Source organism: Homalodisca vitripennis, chromosome 4 (genome assembly GCF_021130785.1).
Source record: "Homalodisca vitripennis isolate AUS2020 chromosome 4, UT_GWSS_2.1, whole genome shotgun sequence".
Lineage (NCBI taxonomy): Eukaryota > Metazoa > Arthropoda > Insecta > Hemiptera > Cicadellidae > Homalodisca > Homalodisca vitripennis.
The window spans coordinates 106,466,465-106,487,620 of NC_060210.1; the positions used below are offsets into that span (position 1 = coordinate 106,466,465).

Consider the following 21,156-nt stretch of genomic DNA (forward strand, 5'->3'; position numbering starts at 1 on the left):
CCAACGTCTGTAATGAACACGACATTTAATAAGGACAAGATCAATTAAAGTGCTTACTGATATATATTTTCAAAGTCTGAATTCAAATAAGAACAAATTTGGTAATTTTATGTAACATTTTTGAGTTTACGAATTTTTGTTTTTCAGGGTACTTGTTTTAATATTTAAGGTTTTCAAACTTTTAAGGTTTGGTGACACTCTATCCAAACCTTTGTAAATCCTCTTGAATCCTTGTTCAAACGCTTAGATTTTTCTGTGTCATGTGAAGATCATGTGTCGCAAGTATATTTTTGGAATCATAGTTCCCAATGTTAGCCACAACAAATGTCTTCCATCACTCAAACTAGTGAACAAAAATTTTGTCTTATTGTTGTGTTGTCTTTTGTCACACTGAAGCGGACACTAATTTTTTACAAAAGCCTACTAAGACCAATCTATACCCAGATTAGGATTCATGTAATTGGATCAACAAAAAAAGTGATTGAAATAAATTGTAACAGTCAAAGATGTTGACTTATAACATGGACTCTTTCTTATGTTAGCAACCAAACCCTAAGTAAAGACTATAAAGTTTCATTTCTAAATGTAATGATTAAGAAACAACTACCTATAATTCTTCAAAAAGACACATGGCCATCCGAATCCTCTAGTTCGCTGCCTATCAAGATGAGTATTTGTCTCTGTCATAGACTAAAGAGAAGATGGGGCAGGGACTTTCTGGAATGAACAATTAGTCATGATATTCTTTATATTTGGGAGCGTTTGTGAACTAATCACATTTAAACTTTCCATGCTATTGTTAACATCTTAGTTTGTTCTAATTTGCTTCTTATATACAGCATTGTTTGGTTCTAAATAAAAAAGTAAAATTTTTAAAAGTACAAAATTAACAGTAAGTTTTATACTTGTTATCTCAAATGTAACTTAAGATGGCTATATTAATTTTCTCAAGTTTCGTAAGAACACAATTAAAATAATAGACTAAATAATAGATCAATTCAAGCAGTTTTAATTTTGGACCAAAATAATTGAATTTAACTGTGCCAGACACACCTAACCTGTGTCGTTTTGGTAGGTTCATATTCTGTATAAACGAGTAGGTCAAGGGGTTAAAATAAGGTGTACAAACTATTTTGTTGATATTTATGTTATAATATTTCATATAATATAGCTGTAAAAGAACAATGTCATAGTAGCTAAGGATGAATATTACCTCTTACAAAAAAGAAACAACTTTTGGAATTTGTGTCTTTTGTTGTATTAAAACCAGAATAAGGCAAGGTCAACAATGTCTCACCCTATCAACATACAAACTTGTAATCTTACTAATATTTTAGGTTGGTTCCAAGATGGGCAAGGGCAAGAAAAAAACTCAGATGTTAGTCAATGAAGAAGATCACAGTGAGAAGCTAGGCAATGATGTTGCCAACAACCAGTTGTGTGAGAGAGCTGTGTTGGTGCTGTCCCTGATGATCAAAACTATCGCCTCAACTGTTCAATCAGATATCTACAAGGTAAGTGTGTTTGATGTATTGTCTGTGCAGTAGATTGGTGACTAAATCTTTGCAGTATGATCCTCCTGCTGTAAGTAGCTGAACTTATTATATTGTTGGGAAACAATTGTCGATAATTTTCCCTTCCCTTTCCAAGTCCAGAATTACTAAACATTGTGAGGAATTGTTATACAGTAAATCATAAGATATGTTGAGGAGTGGATAGGAAGATTTGTAACATTTGCCATAATTATGAGTAGTATACTTTGGCCGTTCCTGGGACAAAGCACCTGAGACCGGTTCTGGGACAAACCGTGTGAGACCGAATCTGGGACAGAATTGTTAGAGAGCGACTAAGAGTGTGAGTATGGGTGGTCAGAACCGCGCCGCGCGAATCACCACGCATGTCTCGTGCAGTATGCTGATGACACGACTCTCTGTTTTAACGATAAATCAAAAGAAGTTTTGGAACAAAAAGCTTTTGTTGACCTTAACAATTGCGTCCAACACTTTCATAGCCTCAATCTCACAACAAATTCCACAAAATCTAATTTTCTGAATTTCGCCCTGCGACCAATGGACGTTGGGTGTGGGCCTTCCGTCATGCTGGGAGACTCCACATTAGAAGAAGTTTACTCCTCCAAATTCCTTGGTATATACCTTGATCGAGGTTTGACATGGAATGTTCACATTGATTCAGTTTGTTCAAAATTAGCATCTGGCGTTTATGTTTTAAGATCTTTAGCCAAATACTGCCCAAGTCAGGTTCTGATGGCGGCGTATTACGGCCTGATTTACCCACATCTTTCCTACGGAGTGATTTTGTGGGGAGCTTGTTCAAACAATCAAATTATGAGAGTTTTCAGGCTTCAAAAGAAAGCGATTAGAACAATCGCCAACATTAACTTCAGAGAGTCGTGTAGACCAGCTTTCAAAAAATTGCAGCTGTTGACCCTGCCATGTCTCTATATCTTGGAGGCAGTTTTATTCTGTAAGTCAAAATGTGCCCTGACTAGGGGCCGTGACGTGCATGAATATGAAACGAGAGGCAGAGACAACTACCGTACTGGGCGACACAGAACGGTGGTTTATGAACACCTGCCCTCGCAGGCAGGTGTCCGTTTCATCAACAGTTTGCCGGATTCCATGAAAAACGTACAAACGCCCAAGGCGTTAAAAACTCGTCTGAAGCGCTTTTTAGCGTCTAAAGCATTCTATAGCGTCGACGAGTTTTTGAATTATAGTTGGGAGACCTCCAATCTAGAAGACTGACACTGGCGTTGGCAGTGGAGAGAATTAGCGAGTAAGTGGTATGGATGAATGTAACGATTGTATGTCTGAATGTGGTATTGTGAACGAATGTAAAAATTATAGATTTATTCGGTATGACTTTTGCCACATAATTGTAATATTATCAACGGCAATAAAAGACTTGACTTTGACTTTGACTTTGATGTCATCGCTGTCCCGTCACCGCCACCGCGCAGACACCACGCGTTGTTACTGTAAGTATACAAGCAATCGGCACGCGCCTCGTCATCGCCGCGCCGCGCGACTGCTGAACCGTCACCGCCAAGCAATTGGCACGCGCCTCGTCAGCACCGCGCCGCGCGACTGCTGAACCGTCACCACCACCGTGTGAGACACCGCGTGTTGTTTCTATAAGTATACAAACAATCGGTACGCGCCTCGTCACTGTCCAGTCACCGCCGCGCCGCGCGAGAAACCGCACCTTACTCATCCCTCTCACCCACCTTCTTCCTACTCCTCTTCCTTTCAGAGTCAAATGTATTAATAATGATATCATCCCTCCTTCCACTCATCCCACCCTCTTCCTACTCCTCTTCCTATTCTCATCCATCCACACCTCATCCTTTTCCATCGTTAATCGCCCATACAATAAGAGAGTAACCAGCTCTATAATAATGGTGTTTTCTCCTGCTAGCAAGCAAACAGCATTTCTCAATGCTACGGATGGTCTTCGAAGATCATCAGTCAAGAAATGTCCGAATTGTGGAGCAGAGGTTACTGCATCTAACCTATCCTGCCACCAAAAAACAAAGAAGTGTATGTCAGCGTCAAATCCACTAGCTTATGCTTCTTCCAACGGATTCAATGAAAAACCTCCTTCGATGAAACAAGTATGTTCAAGGTGTGGTGCTGAAGTCAGGAATTCCTCCATGTCCCGCCATAAAAAAACAAAGAAATGCATGTCCACGTTAGACAGACAAACTCTGGATTTTGATATGTCTATGTTGGAAAACTACGCTGAGGCTGTGAGTGACAATCAATTCCAGAACGTGATTGCTGATTTTGATATGTCTATGTTGCTAGAGTCCTATTTAAATCTCAGACCTGAAGAACAAGACGCGATTGCTGATTTTGATATGTCTATGTTGCCAGAGTCCTATTAAAATATCAGACCTGAAGAACAAGACGCGATTGCTGATTTTGATTTATCTATGTTAGACACTCCAGATTTCTATTCCAAAATTAGAACTGTAATTGGTCCATCTAAAGCTGACCAGTGCCGCATTTCCCTATAGGCCCACTAGGCCCAGGCCTAGGGCGCAAAATTTTAGGGGGCGCATAAATTTTAAAGTACACAAAAGAAAAAAGTTGCGGCGGCGGGTGGTGTTGGCGCTCGGCGGGGCGGGTGGCCAAGGTCAACTAGGTCCGGGGTGCGACGTTGACTCATTCATTGGTTTATTGCTTTTATTTATTCAAAACACTCCTATATATATATATATATAGTGTATATATATATATATATATATATATATATATATACTATTGTAATTATCTTTCATCAAAATTACGTAATTAGGAAATTTACTGGATTTCTACGTCAGTGTAATCAGAGTCCTCTGGGGGGGGGGGGGGCGCTCTTTGGTCTGTAGGCCTAGGGGCGCCGAATTTGTAAATGCGGCCCTGAAGCTGACGCTCCAAAGTTTGAACCACCAGTAAAAAGGATACACCCCAATTCATCGAAAATTATATCAATACTTGGTCCACCACCATTTGAAGTTCCGGATAAGTCGTATGTGATTGAACACGTATGTGATTATAAACAAACGTGGGATCAAAGATCCAAAAATGTTTCTTGAGATATACAAACCACTCGTTGTTGAAAAACTTCAGGAAGCTGTAAAAGAAAAAAATCTTAAGGTAAACATGGTTTATCATGCTGAATTCAAGAAAATAATAAACAATGTGGAGGTGACTCAAGTCATGAACTTTAAAACAAAAAATTAAATTCTTTACTCGACAACGTCTCTGTCTGACTATTATAACTCAGCAAAACTTAAGATGTTGGTTGAGATGGAGGAGTTTGAGGCAAACGGTTCTCAATGGTCACTAAAAAGTTTGAAAGACTTGGAGATCAGAGTCAACCGATACATTCCTTTTCACGGATCCAGCTATGTGGTTCTACCAAAACAGATTCAATCCAAAAAGGCTGTTATTAATGTAAAAAACAAAGATCAGAAATGTTTTATGTGGTCTATTCTGGCAGCTTTACATCCAGTTAAGGTTCATCCAGAAAGAATCAGCAATTATGAACCTTTCAAACGAGAGCTGCTTCATGCACTAGCAACTTGCGAATGCCCCATGAAACTTGATGATATAGCAAAGTTTGAAAGACGTAGTGGAATTTCTGTTAATGTCTATGCTTATGATGACAAGTTCGATATATTCCCGCTGAGAATAACTGATAACGAGATGGAAAAACATGTTAATCTACTGTTTATCAGAGAAAAAACAAACACTCACTACTGCTGGATCAAAGATATGTCCCGTTTGGTTAGTTCACAGATCTCACGAAATGGACATAAGATGTGGATATGCAATAGGTGTTTGCAACACTTTACGAGAGAGGATTTACTCATCAAGCTTAGAGAAGACTGTAACACACACGATGCTGTGAAATTGGAACTACCAGAGCCAGGAACTGTAATTAGATTTAAAGATTTCAATTGCTCAATGAGAGTGCCCTTTGTGTATTACGCAGACTTTGAATGCTGTCTAGCACCTATTTCAACATGTCAACCATGTAAAGTGGATTGTAATGGTAATCACCAGTCGTTCACTATTAAATATCAGAAACATAATGCCATTTCCTTCTGTGTGTATGGGGTGTCAGAGGACGGCTTTTCCAAACCACTGATCAAATACTTTGGAGACGATGCTGCACATGTATTTGTAAAATCATTGATTGAGGAGTCGATAAGGATTAATGAACTTTACAAGAGTGAAGCAATAGTCCCCATGCAGTTGATGACAAAAGAGCAACAGGAAATGTTTGAATCTACTACTACGTGTCATATCTGTGGAAATTTTCTTGGCGATGATCGTGTTAGAGACCATAACCATTTGACGGGTTTGTTTAGAGGAGCAGCTCACAACAAGTGTAAGATAAATTTCAAAAAACCTAGGTTCATTCCTGTTTTCATTCATAATTTAGCAGGTTACGACACTCACCTATTCATTAAAGAGTTTGGTAAGTTCCAAAATCGCATATCATTGATACCCAACAACGAGGAGCGGTACATTTCCTTTATGGTCAGTGTGGAAGGTGGAATTAAACTACGATTCATCGATTCATTCAAGTTCATGTCACAAAGTCTCGATAGGTTGGCAAAGAATCTGACTAGATCTCAATTCAAACACATCTCAACATATTACAATGGTAAGGACCTCAATTTATTGCTACGAAAAGGAGTGTATCCTTACGACTACATGGACAGTATAGAAAAATATAGTGAAACATCACTACCTAGTCAAGAAGAATTTTACAATAGACTGAATAAACAACACATAACAAATGAAGATTACAAACATGCGTGCGATGTATGGACCGACTTTAACATTCAGAACATGAAAGAATATACAATGCTATATAACGAAACCGATGTCTTGCTGCTTGCAGATGTTATGGAAAACTTCAGGGATGTATGTCTCAATACATACAAATTAGATCCTGCATGGTATTTCACAGCACCTGGGTTGGCTTGGAACGCAATGCTAAAAATTACAAAAGTCGAACTGTCCCTATTGACTGACATCGATATGGTACTCATGGTTGAAAAGGGTATTCGTGGTGGTATTTCACAGTGTTCTCATCGATATGCGAAGGCAAACAATCCCTACATGAAAGACTACGACAAATTGAAACCAAACAACTACCTCATGTACTTGGATGCAAACAACCTGTATGGGTGGGCAATGTCTGTAAAACTACCATATGCAAACTTTCAGTGGAGCAGTACAGACATCGATGTAATGAAAGTTAGTGACGATTCACCCACAGGCTACATATTAGAAGTTGATTTGGAATATCCTGAAGAAATACACGACGTACACTCTGATCTACCTCTCGCTCCAGAACGTAGAGTCCCACCAGGATCGAAAATGGCAAAGCTTCTGACAACTCTTTACAGCAAAGAAAAGTATGTCGTACACTACAAAAATTTAAAGCTTTATTTGAGTCTGGGTATGAAACTAAAACATGTTCATAGAGTTCTTAGTTTCACTCAAAGCAATTGGTTGCAACCGTACATTAATCTGAATACCATGGAGCGTACAAAGGCGAGAAATGATTTTGAGAAAGACTTTTTCAAACTAATGAACAACTCAGTTTTTGGAAAAACTATGGAAAATATGAGAAATCGTGTGGACATTCGTTTGGGTACTAAATCCAAATTAGTGGAAAGATGGGTTAGCAAACCGAACTTTAAGAGTCGAATCATCTTTACAGAAAACCTAGTTGCTGTACATTTTAGTAACAAAAAACTTTTGTTAAATAAACCTATTTACGTAGGTATGAGTATTCTAGACATATCAAAGCCACTGATGTATGATTTCCACTACAATGTAATGAAAGAGAAGTATGGATCTAACATAAAAATGGTGTACACCGATACCGATTCCCTGATATATGACATCAAAACGAAAAACTTCTATGAAGACATGAAACATTTAATTGGATTATTTGATACAAGTGACTACCCCAACCCCAATCAATATGGGCTTCCCCACGTAAACAAAAAAGTTCTGGGTAAAATGAAAGATGAACTTAATGGTCGAATCATGCGAGAGTTTGTAGGATCCAAGATGTATGCGAGCAATATAGAAGACAACCATTTCATAAAGAGGTCTAAGGGCGTGAAAAAAGCTGTAGTTGAAAATGAAATTACCTTTAGCAACTATAAAGACTGTTTGTTTAGTAACATCAACGATGAATACAATTCGGAGTCAAGCACACAATCTCTACAGCGTAGAATACCATAAAGTGGTACTTTCATCAAAGGACTACAAGCGTTTCGTACTCGAAGACAATATTCAAACCCTAGCATGGGGTCATCATAGAATATGCGAAAACTGTTAAATTGTAAATGTATGTAAGAGAACATACTATGGAAATTCAAGTGTATTGCAGAGAGAAATTCGAAGACCAATTTTTACCTAGACCGTTACGGTTTCTTATTGTAGGACCGTCTGGGAGTGGTAAAACGAACTTGTTATTGAATTTCATTTACAACAAAGATGGAGTTCCGTTCAAGAATCTATACGTGTTTAGTCGTTCAATAGAACAACCTGCATATGTAGATCTGCGTGAACAATACAGTAGATTAGAAAAAAACCTTAGAAGACACATAGCGTTTTTCTATTCGTCCTGTCAAGATCTCATTTCTATCGATGACTGCAAACCAAACTCACTTGTGGTATTCGATGACTGCCTCCTAGAAGAGCAAACTAAAATCAAAGACTATTTCATTAAAGGACGTCATAAAGGGTGTCTACCTGAGTCAGAGCTATGGTTGGGTTGATATGCAGGTCATACAAAACAATGTTAACCTGTTGTGTCTGTTTACAATGAACAAGTACTATACAAAGAGAGTGTTCCAGGACTTTGTAGGTTCTGACATGACTTTCAACCAATTTGAGGCTCTCTGTTTTGAGTGCTGGAAAACACCTCATGGATTCATATCTATTAATACAACAGCTAAACCACAAAAAAGGAAATACATGTGCAATTTAAAAAGGAAACTAAGTGTTGAGTAATACTTCGTTGTACAACGTTACAGCAAACGTAATTTGACGTTCTCTAATCGTAATTTGACGTTCTCTAAACGTAATTTGACGTTCTCTAAACGTAATTTGACGTTTTCTAAATGTGATTTGACGTTCCAGTGTAAACGTGACTTGAAAGATTTGAAGAATAACTCTGTATCTATTACTATAAGTATACAACATGGCGAATAAACTAGATGCAAAAGAAGCAAGGCGACTTGAAAAAATTCAGAGTGTCTTGGCTGCAAAGTTCAAACGTGCTGAACAGGATGAATTAAAAAACTTCTCAAACAAAAATACTATATCATCAAATGCTAATGAGACGTCTGCCAATCGTGACATATCAATAACACATGATCGACCGCTCACTGTTTCTAAAGCTAGAAAGTTGGATGAGTTAAACCGGAAATTACAAAGTGAGTTTGCTCAGACCCATTTCAAAGAGTTAGAAGATGTTCATGAAAATGAGAAAAAGTACGAACCAATCACCAGAGCCATTAGGGAACAACAACATAGAGAATTGGAAACACAAAAGATACGTAGTCAAAACTGTATGAAACAGTTGGTAAGATTTCAGCCTCAAGCATCAGATCGTCGAACGTTTGAGGATGTAGATTACGATGATGAGCCAGAAGTACAAACCTCAAGAGCAATCGATGAAACAGTTGATGGATTCTAAAGTAGTAACACTTGGTTCTCTAGGAGCTCGATACTGAAACCTTACATCGCCGCTCGCACACCCACAGCAAACCAACTGGGAAACGCGCGCCCATGGTGGCGAACGGGATGCCGGATCAAAATTAAACTAGGTAAAAAAAAAAAAAAAACACACCGTGGTCAGTATACTCAGGTTCATTTACTACGAAAACACAGGCCTATCCAGTCAATATAATTAAGTATATATATATATATATTATAAATAAAAAAATAAAAAGTGCCTGCAGTAGTATATACCTCGAACAATTCTTGTCAGGTGCACCTGCATACAAAAAATTAGACACGCCATAATTTGAAACAAGAAATGCCAATTCCACCCGGTATCCTTCGGCTAAGGGCGGGCTCCTAATGAAATCCAAGAAATAACTAAATAATATCTAAAACTAACTTAAAATTAAATAACAAAATATAAACTATATAAATGGCAACAATAACAATAACAAATAAATAAAGAATGCAGGGTATCACAGATTTTGACTAGCAGAAATGTCCATCATGGTGGCCGTCCCTCAGCAGAGCGCAAAGTGAAGGTTCTCTGCGACCACGCATGATGGAGAGATGACAGGAGATAAACAGCTCATCCCTTGGACCCTGAAACCAGGTTTCAGCCTAGTACCCTTTTAAAGTTAATAATTATTAATAAATAGTTGCCAAACAATATAGATTTTAATAAAAGTAAAGTTGCCAAAAATTATCTATCAAGAATTTTAAGTTAAGTAAATTACCAAAATTTCAAAATATCACAGACCAATCAATTACTGATAAAAATTAAAATAAACCTTAATATAGAAGCTGGTAACATTAGAAAACAATAAATAAACAAGATATTCCATTTAAAAGACTAAAACAATAAGTTATAAAGAAATTTATTCGAGGTATACGCAGTAGCCTACCATACGTAACAATTTGGTTAAAACATTTTTAAAACAGGCATTTATTGACAGAATAGGCTCAAAATTGGTGAAAAGCAGGGGAAGGGCATCCTGCACTTAAAATAAAATTCCCAACTCAAAACAACAACCCCAAAGAAAGTTAGTATGAAAATCCCCTCTGTCACAGAACAAAAATTAAGCGTTTTACTCTTGGTGAAAAAAAAAATTTAATGATTAGGAAAAAAACTGATGGCCAAAAGTAGCAGCCTAATAACAGGAATCTAAATTTAAAATTTGATGGCAGAAGGCCTTAAATTAACCAAGTAGGCTATAAGGGGGAGTTATGGGCTAAAAGACCCGAAGAACGTTACATCTCTCAGAAAGGCTTAAATTTAGCAAAATGAACCTTCAGCAGTCTCTCTGGGTTTGTTTACAAAAACTACATAACAAGTGACACATTACAAACAATATTGGCTGCAGAATAAAAAAGAACTGTAACATAAGCCTAGGACTGGTCCTCACTGAGAGACAGAAAATTAATTTAAGCTGAATAGAAAGGGTGAAAACTAATAAAAGTGTAAGAGAATTAATTTGAAAGCCAATTTAAAATTTAGTTAACAGCCAGAAGTACTAAAATTTAATAAAAGGCAAAGCTACAATTTGGAAAACCATGTGCTCTTAACCTTCACAGTTTGAAAAATAAAAATAATCACTAAATATTAAAAGAAAGCAAAACTTACTCATCAGTGAGGGGCCGTAAACCTAGCCGCACATGTTAGAAGGAATCAGCTCAGCAAATCTAACAAAATACTAAAATAAACCAAAATTTTAAACAGGAGCTACTCCTAACTAGTACACTACAGCTCAGAGTCTTTACGCCACTCTGCCGGAAAGGCCAAACGCCTTCAAAATCAGTCGCCTCTGCAGCCAATAAACCACACACACACACTATATAAAACACACATGAGCCGGGGAGATATAGGTATTGAACCGGCTCAGACTCCCCCCCCAAAAGGAGGAACTCCCCTCTGTTAATTTCTTCAAAAAGAAGAACCGAACGAAATGCCTCTCCCCCCAAAGGTTGAAGAATTATAAACCGGAAACCCTGAAGTATGCAGAAGGGAAAACCAAGAAAATCCAGTTGGAGGCAAGAAATCCCTCCAAGAGTAGCGTGGGTACAAAGAAGAAAACAGGAACCTTGATCAGGAAGAAGGAGCAGAGGTGATCAGGCCTCTGGACCTAAAACCCTTCCGCACAGACTAAAGAGAAATCACGGATGACTCCGGCAAGGCTTCAGATGGGATATGTGCGCCTTCCTGAAAATCTTCTCGGACTGAGGATCTCCCAGTCGGGCAGTCACCGGAGTCAGAAACTTCAAGATGCGGTGGGGACCAGTCCACCTGCAGCAAAGTTTAGCAGCTCTTTTGTCCACAGCCGAACTGACTGGGTGAGCCTTGCAGTAAACTAGATCCCCCACCTGGAAGGGATTGGCAATACGACCTCGGTTGTACTTCCTCCTTACTAACTCCCTAGCCCGAATGAGATTCCGCCTGGCTGCCTCCCAAGTGGCTTTCACATCGGGAGTACCAGGAGGTGGCAGAAGATCGCTAATTTTCCAAAGGTTCGCCAAAGGGTTGTTTGGCGGAAAGCCAAATAATAACTCGAAAGGTACCGCCTTGTGACTTTCATGCTGGGCCGTATTAAAGGCAAATTGGATCCAAGGTAGTTGTTGATCCCATTTGTTGGTCTGATTTTCCGCAAGAAAGGCAACGAGAGCAGATCGAAGATTGCGATTAAACCGTTCGGCGTGAGAAGGCTGAGGATAGAAAGGGGAAGTAGTCACATGGCAGATTCCGTGCCCAAAGCACATTCTTTTAAAGATATTAGAGACAAATTGTGAACCATTATCGGAAACTAAGGTGGCGGGGATTCCAAAGTGTTGAAAAAAAATGGTTACGAAGTGCTTGCACCGTGAGCTGCGCGGTAGCACTCCGCAATGGGAACAACCAAACAAACTTGGAGAAGGCATCCACACAAACAAGTAGGAACTTATTTCCGGACTTGCTACGCGGGAGAGGCCCAACATAGTCAATGAAAACCTTCTCCAAAGGTTTTTCCGCCACCTCAGATGACAAAAGACCCAACTTGGTATTTTGAGCGGGTTTGCTTAGCGAGCACAGTTCACAAGAACGTACTCGAGCTGCAATATCCCGGTCCATACCTTTCCAGATGAACTGATCCCTAATCTTCGCGATGGTCTTATGAATTCCTAGATGTCCACCCACAGGAGAAGAATGAAAATACTGAAAGACCATCGGTACAAGAAAGCTTGGCAGCACTAACTTAGGTTTTCTCCGCTGCTTGTCACGGCAGCATAGAGCACCTCGGTACAGAAAATAAGGAGGGTGGGCACCTCCGTTTTTAAGCTCATTGATGATAGCAGTCAGCTTGGGATCCTTAAGTTGGTGTGGAACAATGTCCGAAAATGCCAGAGGAAAGTCTAGGAGCACGCCACAACATGGCGGCTCTGATAAATTCTGGTGGTCGTTGGGTAAGTGATACATGCGTGACAGAGTGTCCGCTATGATATTTTGGGTGCCTCGCACGTGCTGCACTGTGAACTTAAGGGCAGAAATTTGGACTACCCAGCGACCAATCTTCCCGAGCTGACGGGGGTGGGCAAGGAGCCAAGAAAGTGCCTGGTTGTCGGTTTCCAACAAAAATTCTTTATGTTCTAGGTAACGCCTGAACTTGTTAATTCCAAACACGACAGCCAAACATTCCAGCTCATAAACAGAACAACTCTTCTTCTCACAAGGGGTTAACGTGCGTGAAGCATAAGCTATGGGCTGCCGGATACCATCTACTTCTTGGGATAAAACAGCAGCAACGGCTAAGGAGGAAGCATCAGTTTGCAAGACGAACCTACGACTGAAATCAGGCATAGCCAAGACTGGAGGCTGCATCACTGCCTCTTTCAGCTGCTCAAAAGCAGTCTGTTGCGCTTCACCCCACTCAAACTTGGCACCCTTTTTCCTAAGAGAGTTCAGAGGGGCCGCCACTTCAGCAACATTGGGGATGAAACGACGATAAAAATTTATCATTCCCACAAAACGGGCAATCCCCTTGGCATCCTTAGGAGGAGGAAACTCCCTGATTGCCTGGGTTCTCTCTGGATCAATACAAACACCTCGAGAAGAGACAAGATGACCCAGAAACGATATTTCAGGCTGAGCAAAACTCACCTTTTCAGGATTGACGGTAAGGCCAGACCCTCGCAGCCTAGTTAGAACTTCCTCCAGATGAGTCAAGTGCTCCTCATAACTCTCACTGTACACAAGCAGGTCATCCAGATAGTTGAACACGAACTTAAATTTGACATCATGAAAGATAGAATCCAGGAGTCTGGTGAGTGTTTGGGCCCCCACAGCCAAGCCCATTGGCACTCGGGTGAACTGGTACAAATTCCAAGGCACACAAAAGGCAGTGAGAGGTCGAGACTCGTGTTTTAGAGGAATCTGATGGTATGCCTGATTAAGATCAAAAATGGAGAAATACTTGGCCTTACCAAACCAGTCGAAAGCAGAATGCAAATCGGGGAGAGGCACGGAGTCAATTTCTATCTGAGCATTGAGCTTTCGATAATCCAGGACCAATCTGGACTTCCCATTAGGTTTCGGCACTAGAAACGCTGGACTGGAAAAATTTGAGCAAGACGGCTCGATTACCCCACTCTTAAGTAAATCATCGATCATATTTCTCAGAATTTCCATCTTGGGCGGAGCAAGCTTATATGGATGGGAACGTACAGGACGGGTGTCTGTAAGACGAATCTCGTATTCCAAGAGATTGGTCGTGCCCAGTTTGTCAGTGAGGACTTCAGGAAAACTGGAACAAATCTGCCTTATGTCCTCAGCCTCTTTCGGCGTAAGATGTCCTAGTTGGTCAGGAGGAGTCAAGCTCTTATCTTCCATCTCTAAGGCAGCAGTCCCACGAGACTCGACATCAGAAAAGGGAACGAGCACCCGCCTGGCGAAAGCAAAGAAAACATGACTGGAGGCCAAATCCAAAATCATGCCAGTTTTTCCGATAAAATCTGCTCCCAAGATGAAAGGAAAAGTCAGGTCCTTAGCCACCAAAAAGCTCCAATCCCAAGAGAAATAATTAATTTTGATGTGAATCTGGGCACTACAGATAATAGGTAAAGGTGTGCGTGAAGCAGTCCAGCAGATAAGTGAACTAGGCTCAACCTGCCGTATTAGCCCAGAGGATTTTAGATCTTCAAAAAACGACAAAGAAATCAGGCTGCGTGCTGACCCAGAATCAACCAGGGCCTTCTGCACCACATTCCCCACAAGCACATCCAGTTGTGGGCAGGTTGAGCGGGCAGCCCTTACTCCCTGCGCGGCCAGAGCAGCAACCTCCCCTCTCGGCCAACGATGATAACTGTCCCCAAGTCTATTTCTTTCTGTTCTGTATTAAACCAGCTACCCTTTTACCATCAAAATTATGTACATTTTTGCCCTCAAAATTACCTTTACGGCACGAGTCGGGCTTACTCGTCCGCAAGCTTACTAGTTTTTTTTATTAAGTGGACAAAACGGTCTAATATGTCCCACTTGCTTGCAGCCATAACAGGTAGGAGGCTGCCTACGGGAAGGAGCAGCTGCTGGCTCAGACCGCACCGGAGCATGGACCGGCCCCGGAGGCAAGTGAGGAAGATGCCTCGACATGGCCTCCCTTTGATCATCCGCATCCTGAACCCCTCTAGAGATGATGGAGAGGCGGTCCAAATCCGCAAAAGATGCGGGACGGCTACAAAAAATCAAACGGGAGCGTTCTTCAGGTTTAATGCCCTCCAAAATAAGGCTCACCAACTCTGTTTCGCTCAAGCTCAAGCGCAACACCCGGGCTACATCCCGTATCTCCCCGACAAAATGGCTCAACGTCTCGTCTGGTGCCTGAGGACGGTAAACGCGTTCCACCCGCAAGCGCTCCCTAACCCGAGCAGGTACAAAGAACTCCAAGATCTCGGCGTGGAACTGGTCAAAAGTGGCACCTCTCTTAAGGCAGTCTAGAAGGCGATCAAAAAGCGGCCTTAAGGAAAACTGCGCTAAAATCTGCATAAGCATGGCATCTGTCATACCAGGAAATTCTCTCAGCTTAAAAACTTCCAGAAGGAAATGGATAAGTAAATTAGTGTCAAGCCCATCAACTCTGGGGAAGTGTTGTAAAACACTCCCCAAAGGATGGGGCAATTTGCCAAAGCTAGAAAAGGAAGGCACAACTATAGATGATGCCTCACCAGCCGCTTCAGGAGGGCCACTACCCATCGGAGACATAGTAACTCTGGGAGGCTCGAAAGAAAGAGCCGGAGGACGGTTAGCAAAGGTAATGGTAGTGGGAACCTCCTTTGGAGTGACAGCGGTAAATAGTACCCCCTTCTCTTTCACCGAGCGCACCTCACTCAAACCATCTAAGGCTTGTTTTAATTTGTTACTGGCCGAAAAGGCCCAACTTTTAATATCAGAGTCTAAACTAGGAGCTGACATAAGTAAAACTATTCTGTCACGCCAATGTAAAAGTTGAGATGCCAATCTAGCCTTTGCTGACCCGGACATGGGAAGTGACTCAAAATTAATATCGTCTTCTAACTCTTCCATTCGGGTTTTACAAAACTCAAATTCAGTATTAATTTGGAACTCTGCATTCCAGCTGCGGTCCAACGCTATACAATCCCGTAATTGAGCTCTTAATGCCCTCACATCTCCCTCGGGCTTCTGTCCTCTCGCCAGGACCTCAAAAACCAACTCGGGCTTGCGCAGATGTTCAGGCACCAGGGAAAACGCCATACCAAACAATTAAGACAAAATAAATACAACAAAGCGTACGCAACAATTACTTAGTAAACTAAGTGGACTCAACTCACAAAGGGCTTACACTGACGAGGTCCAAGTGAAGAACTTAATACCTGCTACCTAATAGAAGGATACCCTGCAAATATACACTAACCACAACCTACAAACACAGAAGCAATAAATATAACAAAACAACACATTGATAGGGGAGAAGTAGAGTACAGTTAGGTAAATTTAGCGGTTAAGCAATTTAGAGTCCCCTGCTCCCTGCAAAGGGTAAGTCTGCAGGAAGCAAGACACTAAACCAATTCCACCCGGTATCCTGTGCTAGGGCGAGCTCCTAATAAAAAAAAATGTGTACTCTAACCTCCCCCTACCTAACACTAACCTACACCAACAAACAAAACCAGAACTGAGAGACAGCTGAGAGAGCAGGTAACCACGCTCTGCCATTGAAACCTTACATCGCCGCTCGCACACCCACAGCAAACCAACTGGGAAACGCGCGCCCATGGTGGCGAACGGGATGCCGGATCAAAATTAAACTAGGTAAAAAAAAAAAAACACACCGTGGTCAGTATACTCAGGTTCATTTACTACGAAAACACAGGCCTATCCAGTCAATATAATTAAGTATATATATATATATATATTATAAATAAAAAAATAAAAAGTGCCTGCAGTAGTATATACCTCGAACAATTCTTGTCAGGTGCACCTGCATACAAAAAATTAGACACGCCATAATTTGAAACAAGAAATGCCAATTCCACCCGGTATCCTTCGGCTAAGGGCGGGCTCCTAATGAAATCCAAGAAATAACTAAATAATATCTAAAACTAACTTAAAATTAAATAACAAAATATAAACTATATAAATGGCAACAATAACAATAACAAATAAATAAAGAATGCAGGGTATCACAGATTTTGACTAGCAGAAATGTCCATCATGGTGGCCGTCCCTCAGCAGAGCGCAAAGTGAAGGTTCTCTGCGACCACGCATGATGGAGAGATGACAGGAGATAAACAGCTCATCCCTTGGACCCTGAAACCAGGTTTCAGCCTAGTACCCTTTTAAAGTTAATAATTATTAATAAATAGTTGCCAAACAATATAGATTTTAATAAAAGTAAAGTTGCCAAAAATTATCTATCAAGAATTCTAAGTTAAGTAAATTACCAAAATTTCAAAATATCACAGACCAATCAATTACTGATAAAAATTAAAATAAACCTTAATATAGAAGCTGGTAACATTAGAAAACAATAAATAAACAAGATATTCCATTTAACCCATAAGAGACTACTGTGACCATATGGTCACAGTTTCAGTATTTTATTTTTTGGGTTGGTATGCCTGATTCATGAAGCTGGTTTTGATTTTTTCTTAGCCAGCTGACAGAACAAGAGTTATTCTTCACCTGTAGTGTTATTGTTTGATGGTTGGTTTCAGTTGTGAGGAACAGTAAAGTATTAAATTTACTTATGTTACAACATGGCTGATTTTCTTGACAACAATTGGTTGTAAGTATTATAACTTTTTTATATATAAGATAAACATATCTGAAATATGTCCTATGTTATTTCATAAGCTTTTAACTGGTTATGTTTTAAAGAAAATGCTATGTCAGTTTTAGGTTATGTCATAGGCCACCTCAAACTTTACTGTGACCATATGGTCACAGTAGGCTTTCATATGAACAAAAACAATAATATTGAATATGTTTTACCAGTAATTTTTATTTCGCCTCTCATGTTTGTGAGGTATATATATTACATTATTATCCTTCATTTGTTGTTTTAGGCAACAACTGTCACTGGCCGAGGGATTTACTGTAGCCGAAGCTGTCGATGTAATTGAAAACTTTGTTGATGACGGGAATCTCGACACCTCAGACGTTGACATCTTTATTGCCCCCCCAGAAAATGATATCCTCACTGATGAAGACTCTGGTCCAGAAGACGAAGGTGGTACCATAAATAATTTGAACGGTGGACAACTATCAGCTCCCGCAGAAATAAGAGTAAGAAGACTTTGTAATCTTGTTGAATCAAGTTGCACGGAACTACAAGATAAAAAACATCGAACCTGGATTGATGGCGACATGGAAGCTCAGAAGACTCTTGCTTTTCAAGCATACAACTACAGTAAGTTCAGTTCTTTAAGCCCAGTTGAACTTTTTGAGCTATTCATCAACAACAGTGTTATTGAATTGCTAGTTAAAAATACAAACAAGTACGCTTTATTCAAAAACTGCCCAGACCCAAAGGTTACGGAGGAAGAAATGAAATGCTTTTTAGCAATTTTGTTACTGTCAGGATACAATGAACTGCCTGGTAAGAAATGCTATTGGGATTCTGGACTAGATATGAAAAATGAAATGGTCTGTCAAGCAATGAGACGTGATAGATTTATTCAAATTATGCGCTTTTTGCACTGTGCAGATAACTCTGAGACAATTCCAAATGACAAAATGTGGAAAATGAGGCCACTTATGAACTTACTCAAATGTAAATGTCTTGACAATTTTGTACCATCTGAGTTTTTGTGTTTTGATGAGTCCATGGTAAAGTACTATGGCAAACATGGATGTAAGCAATTTTTGAAAGGGAAACCTATCCGTTTTGGCTACAAGATTTGGAGCCTAAATACTGATACTGGGTACTTGATCAATTTTGAGATTTTTCAAGGGAAGAACACAACAACAAATGAAACATATTCAAAGCTATTTGGGAAATCAGCAGCTCCTCTTGTATCAATGCTGGATGAAATACCTCAAGATGAGTTACCCTACCAGTTGTTTTTTGACAATTTGTTTACAAGTCCAGCACTGATGAAACATCTGAAAGATAGAGGTTATGGTTCTACAGGAACTGTCCGAATCAACAGATTGCCAAAAGACTGCCCTCTTTCATCAAAAAAAGATATGCAAAATGAATCTCGAGGAAGCTTTCAATGTAAAATAGAAAAAGAAGATGGCATATTTGTCGCTCGCTGGAAAGACAATAGTGTTGTTACAGTCGCATCGACATCATATGGTATTGAGCCTATTGCTAGTGTGAAGCGCTTCTCTCAGTCAGAAAAGAAATATCTCCACATTCAACAACCCTTTGTGATAAAACAGTATAATCACCACATGGGAGGGACGGACCTTATGGATGAGGACATAAGCACCCACAGAATTGGGATCAGGGGAAAGAAGTGGTGGTGGCCTTTGTTTACATGGCTTATAGATCTGGGCACCACTAATGCTTGGCGACTTCTCAGATTGTCAGGGAACAAAATGACAAAACTGACATTTAGAAGAGAAATAGTTCAATGCTACTTAACAAGGTACAAGACTCCTCCAGCTCTTCCCGGCCCAAGTACTTCAAGAAAGGTCTTCGTTGCAAAAAATAAAAATAGTCTACGCTACGATGGTCTACATCACTATGTAATACCAACAGAAAAGCGCAGGAGGTGCGCAAATAGATTGTGCAGTTCTGTAGGAAGAACAGCTTGCAAAAAATGTGACGTCGGCCTGTGTGTAAAATGTTTCGAGAACTATCACAAACTGCAGTAGGCTACTATATATGTCACTCTGGAGTCTACAAAAACTTTATAATAATCTGATTTTACTTTACTTAATAGTTTAATGGTTTTAAAGTAAATAATAAAGTAAAGTTTCATATAATGCGATTGGTTGTTTATTTATTCGGAAAAGGTATCTTAAAAGCCTACTGTGACCATATGGTCACACACAAATTTTCGATATAGATACATCACTAGAATAAAATCAATAATTTTCCAATAACAAAAAAGCTTATAGAAAAGGGTTTAAATACAAAATAATTTCAAATTCCACAGAAAATAATTCCAGTCCTTTATGGGTTAAAAGACTAAAACAATAAGTTATAAAGAAATTTATTCGAGGTATACGCAGTAGCCTACCATACGTAACAATTTGGTTAAAACATTTTTAAAACAGGCATTTATTGACAGAATAGGCTCAAAATTGGTGAAAAGCAGGGGAAGGGCATCCTGCACTTAAAATAAAATTCCCAACTCAAAACAACAACCCCAAAGAAAGTTAGTATGAAAATCCCCTCTGTCACAGAACAAAAATTAAGCGTTTTACTCTTGGTGAAAAAAAAATTTAATGATTAGGAAAAAAACTGATGGCCAAAAGTAGCAGCCTAATAACAGGAATCTAAATTTAAAATTTGATGGCAGAAGGCCTTAAATTAACCAAGTAGGCTATAAGGGGGAGTTATGGGCTAAAAGACCCGAAGAACGTTACATCTCTCAGAAAGGCTTAAATTTAGCAAAATGAACCTTCAGCAGTCTCTCTGGGTTTGTTTACAAAAAACTACATAACAAGTGACACATTACAAACAATATTGGCTGCAGAATAAAAAAGAACTGTAACATAAGCCTAGGACTGGTCCTCACTGAGAGACAGAAAATTAATTTAAGCTGAATAGAAAGGGTGAAAACTAATAAAAGTGTAAGAGAATTAATTTGAAAACCAATTTAAAATTTAGTTAACAGCCAGAAGTACTAAAATTTAATAAAAGGCAAAGCTACAATTTGGAAAACCATGTGCTCTTAACCTTCACAGTTTGAAAAATAAAAATAATCACTAAATATTAAAAGAAAGCAAAACTTACTCATCAGTGAGGGGCCGTAAACCTAGCCGCACATGTTAGAAGGAATCAGCTCAGCAAATCTAACAAAATACTAAAATAAACCAAAATTTTAAACAGGAGCTACTCCTAACTAGTACACTACAGCTCAGAGTCTTTACGCCACTCTGCCGGAAAGGCCAAACGCCTTCAAAATCAGTCGCCTCTGCAGCCAATAAACCACACACACACTATATAAAACACACATGAGCCGGGGAGATATAGGTATTGAACCGGCTCAATACCTTCCAAAATCCAACGACAAACAGTTTGGTATTTGGTACGATGAAAATCTAGAGCAGCCGATGATCGGTTCCGAACCAATTACATTTGATTATGATGACATTATATTAGTCAGCTCCAAAAGAAATACAAAGGGACTGAGGGTCTTTAGAGATTGTTGACGAAAAACAATATAGTAGAGAAGGATCTGTACACCGATAAAGACTGGAACTCTTACAAGGACATATTGGTGAGGA

At 39.6% G+C, this 21,156-nt stretch overlaps 2 protein-coding genes across 2 annotated transcripts in view; both read left to right on the forward strand.

The window, feature by feature from the left end:
- LOC124359910 (proline-, glutamic acid- and leucine-rich protein 1-like) overlaps positions 1–21,156 on the forward strand; it is a 55,818-nt gene that overhangs the window by 24,877 nt on the left and 9,785 nt on the right. Inside the window, exon 10 of the mRNA XM_046813042.1 lies at positions 1,338–1,514. Within this exon, the coding sequence (XP_046668998.1) occupies positions 1,338–1,514 (177 nt within the window). The remainder of the gene's footprint in view (positions 1–1,337; positions 1,515–21,156) is intronic.
- On the forward strand, positions 17,310–19,883 carry LOC124359911 (piggyBac transposable element-derived protein 3-like). Its single transcript, XM_046813043.1, has 2 exons — positions 17,310–17,536; positions 17,817–19,883. Exons 1-2 carry the CDS (start codon positions 17,508–17,510, stop codon positions 19,573–19,575), a joined length of 1,788 nt encoding a protein of 595 aa, XP_046668999.1. The 5' UTR covers positions 17,310–17,507; the 3' UTR covers positions 19,576–19,883.

What these genes read in the sequence shown, in the direction of transcription:
- LOC124359911 (XM_046813043.1), top strand. Translation starts at nt 17,508, where the DNA reads ATGGCTGATTTTCTTGACAACAATTGGTT. An exon ending in TTTCTTGACAACAATTGGTT is followed by an intron (nt 17,537 to 17,816) that starts GTAAGTATTATA and finishes TTGTTGTTTTAG; the next exon opens with GCAACAACTGTCACTGGCCG.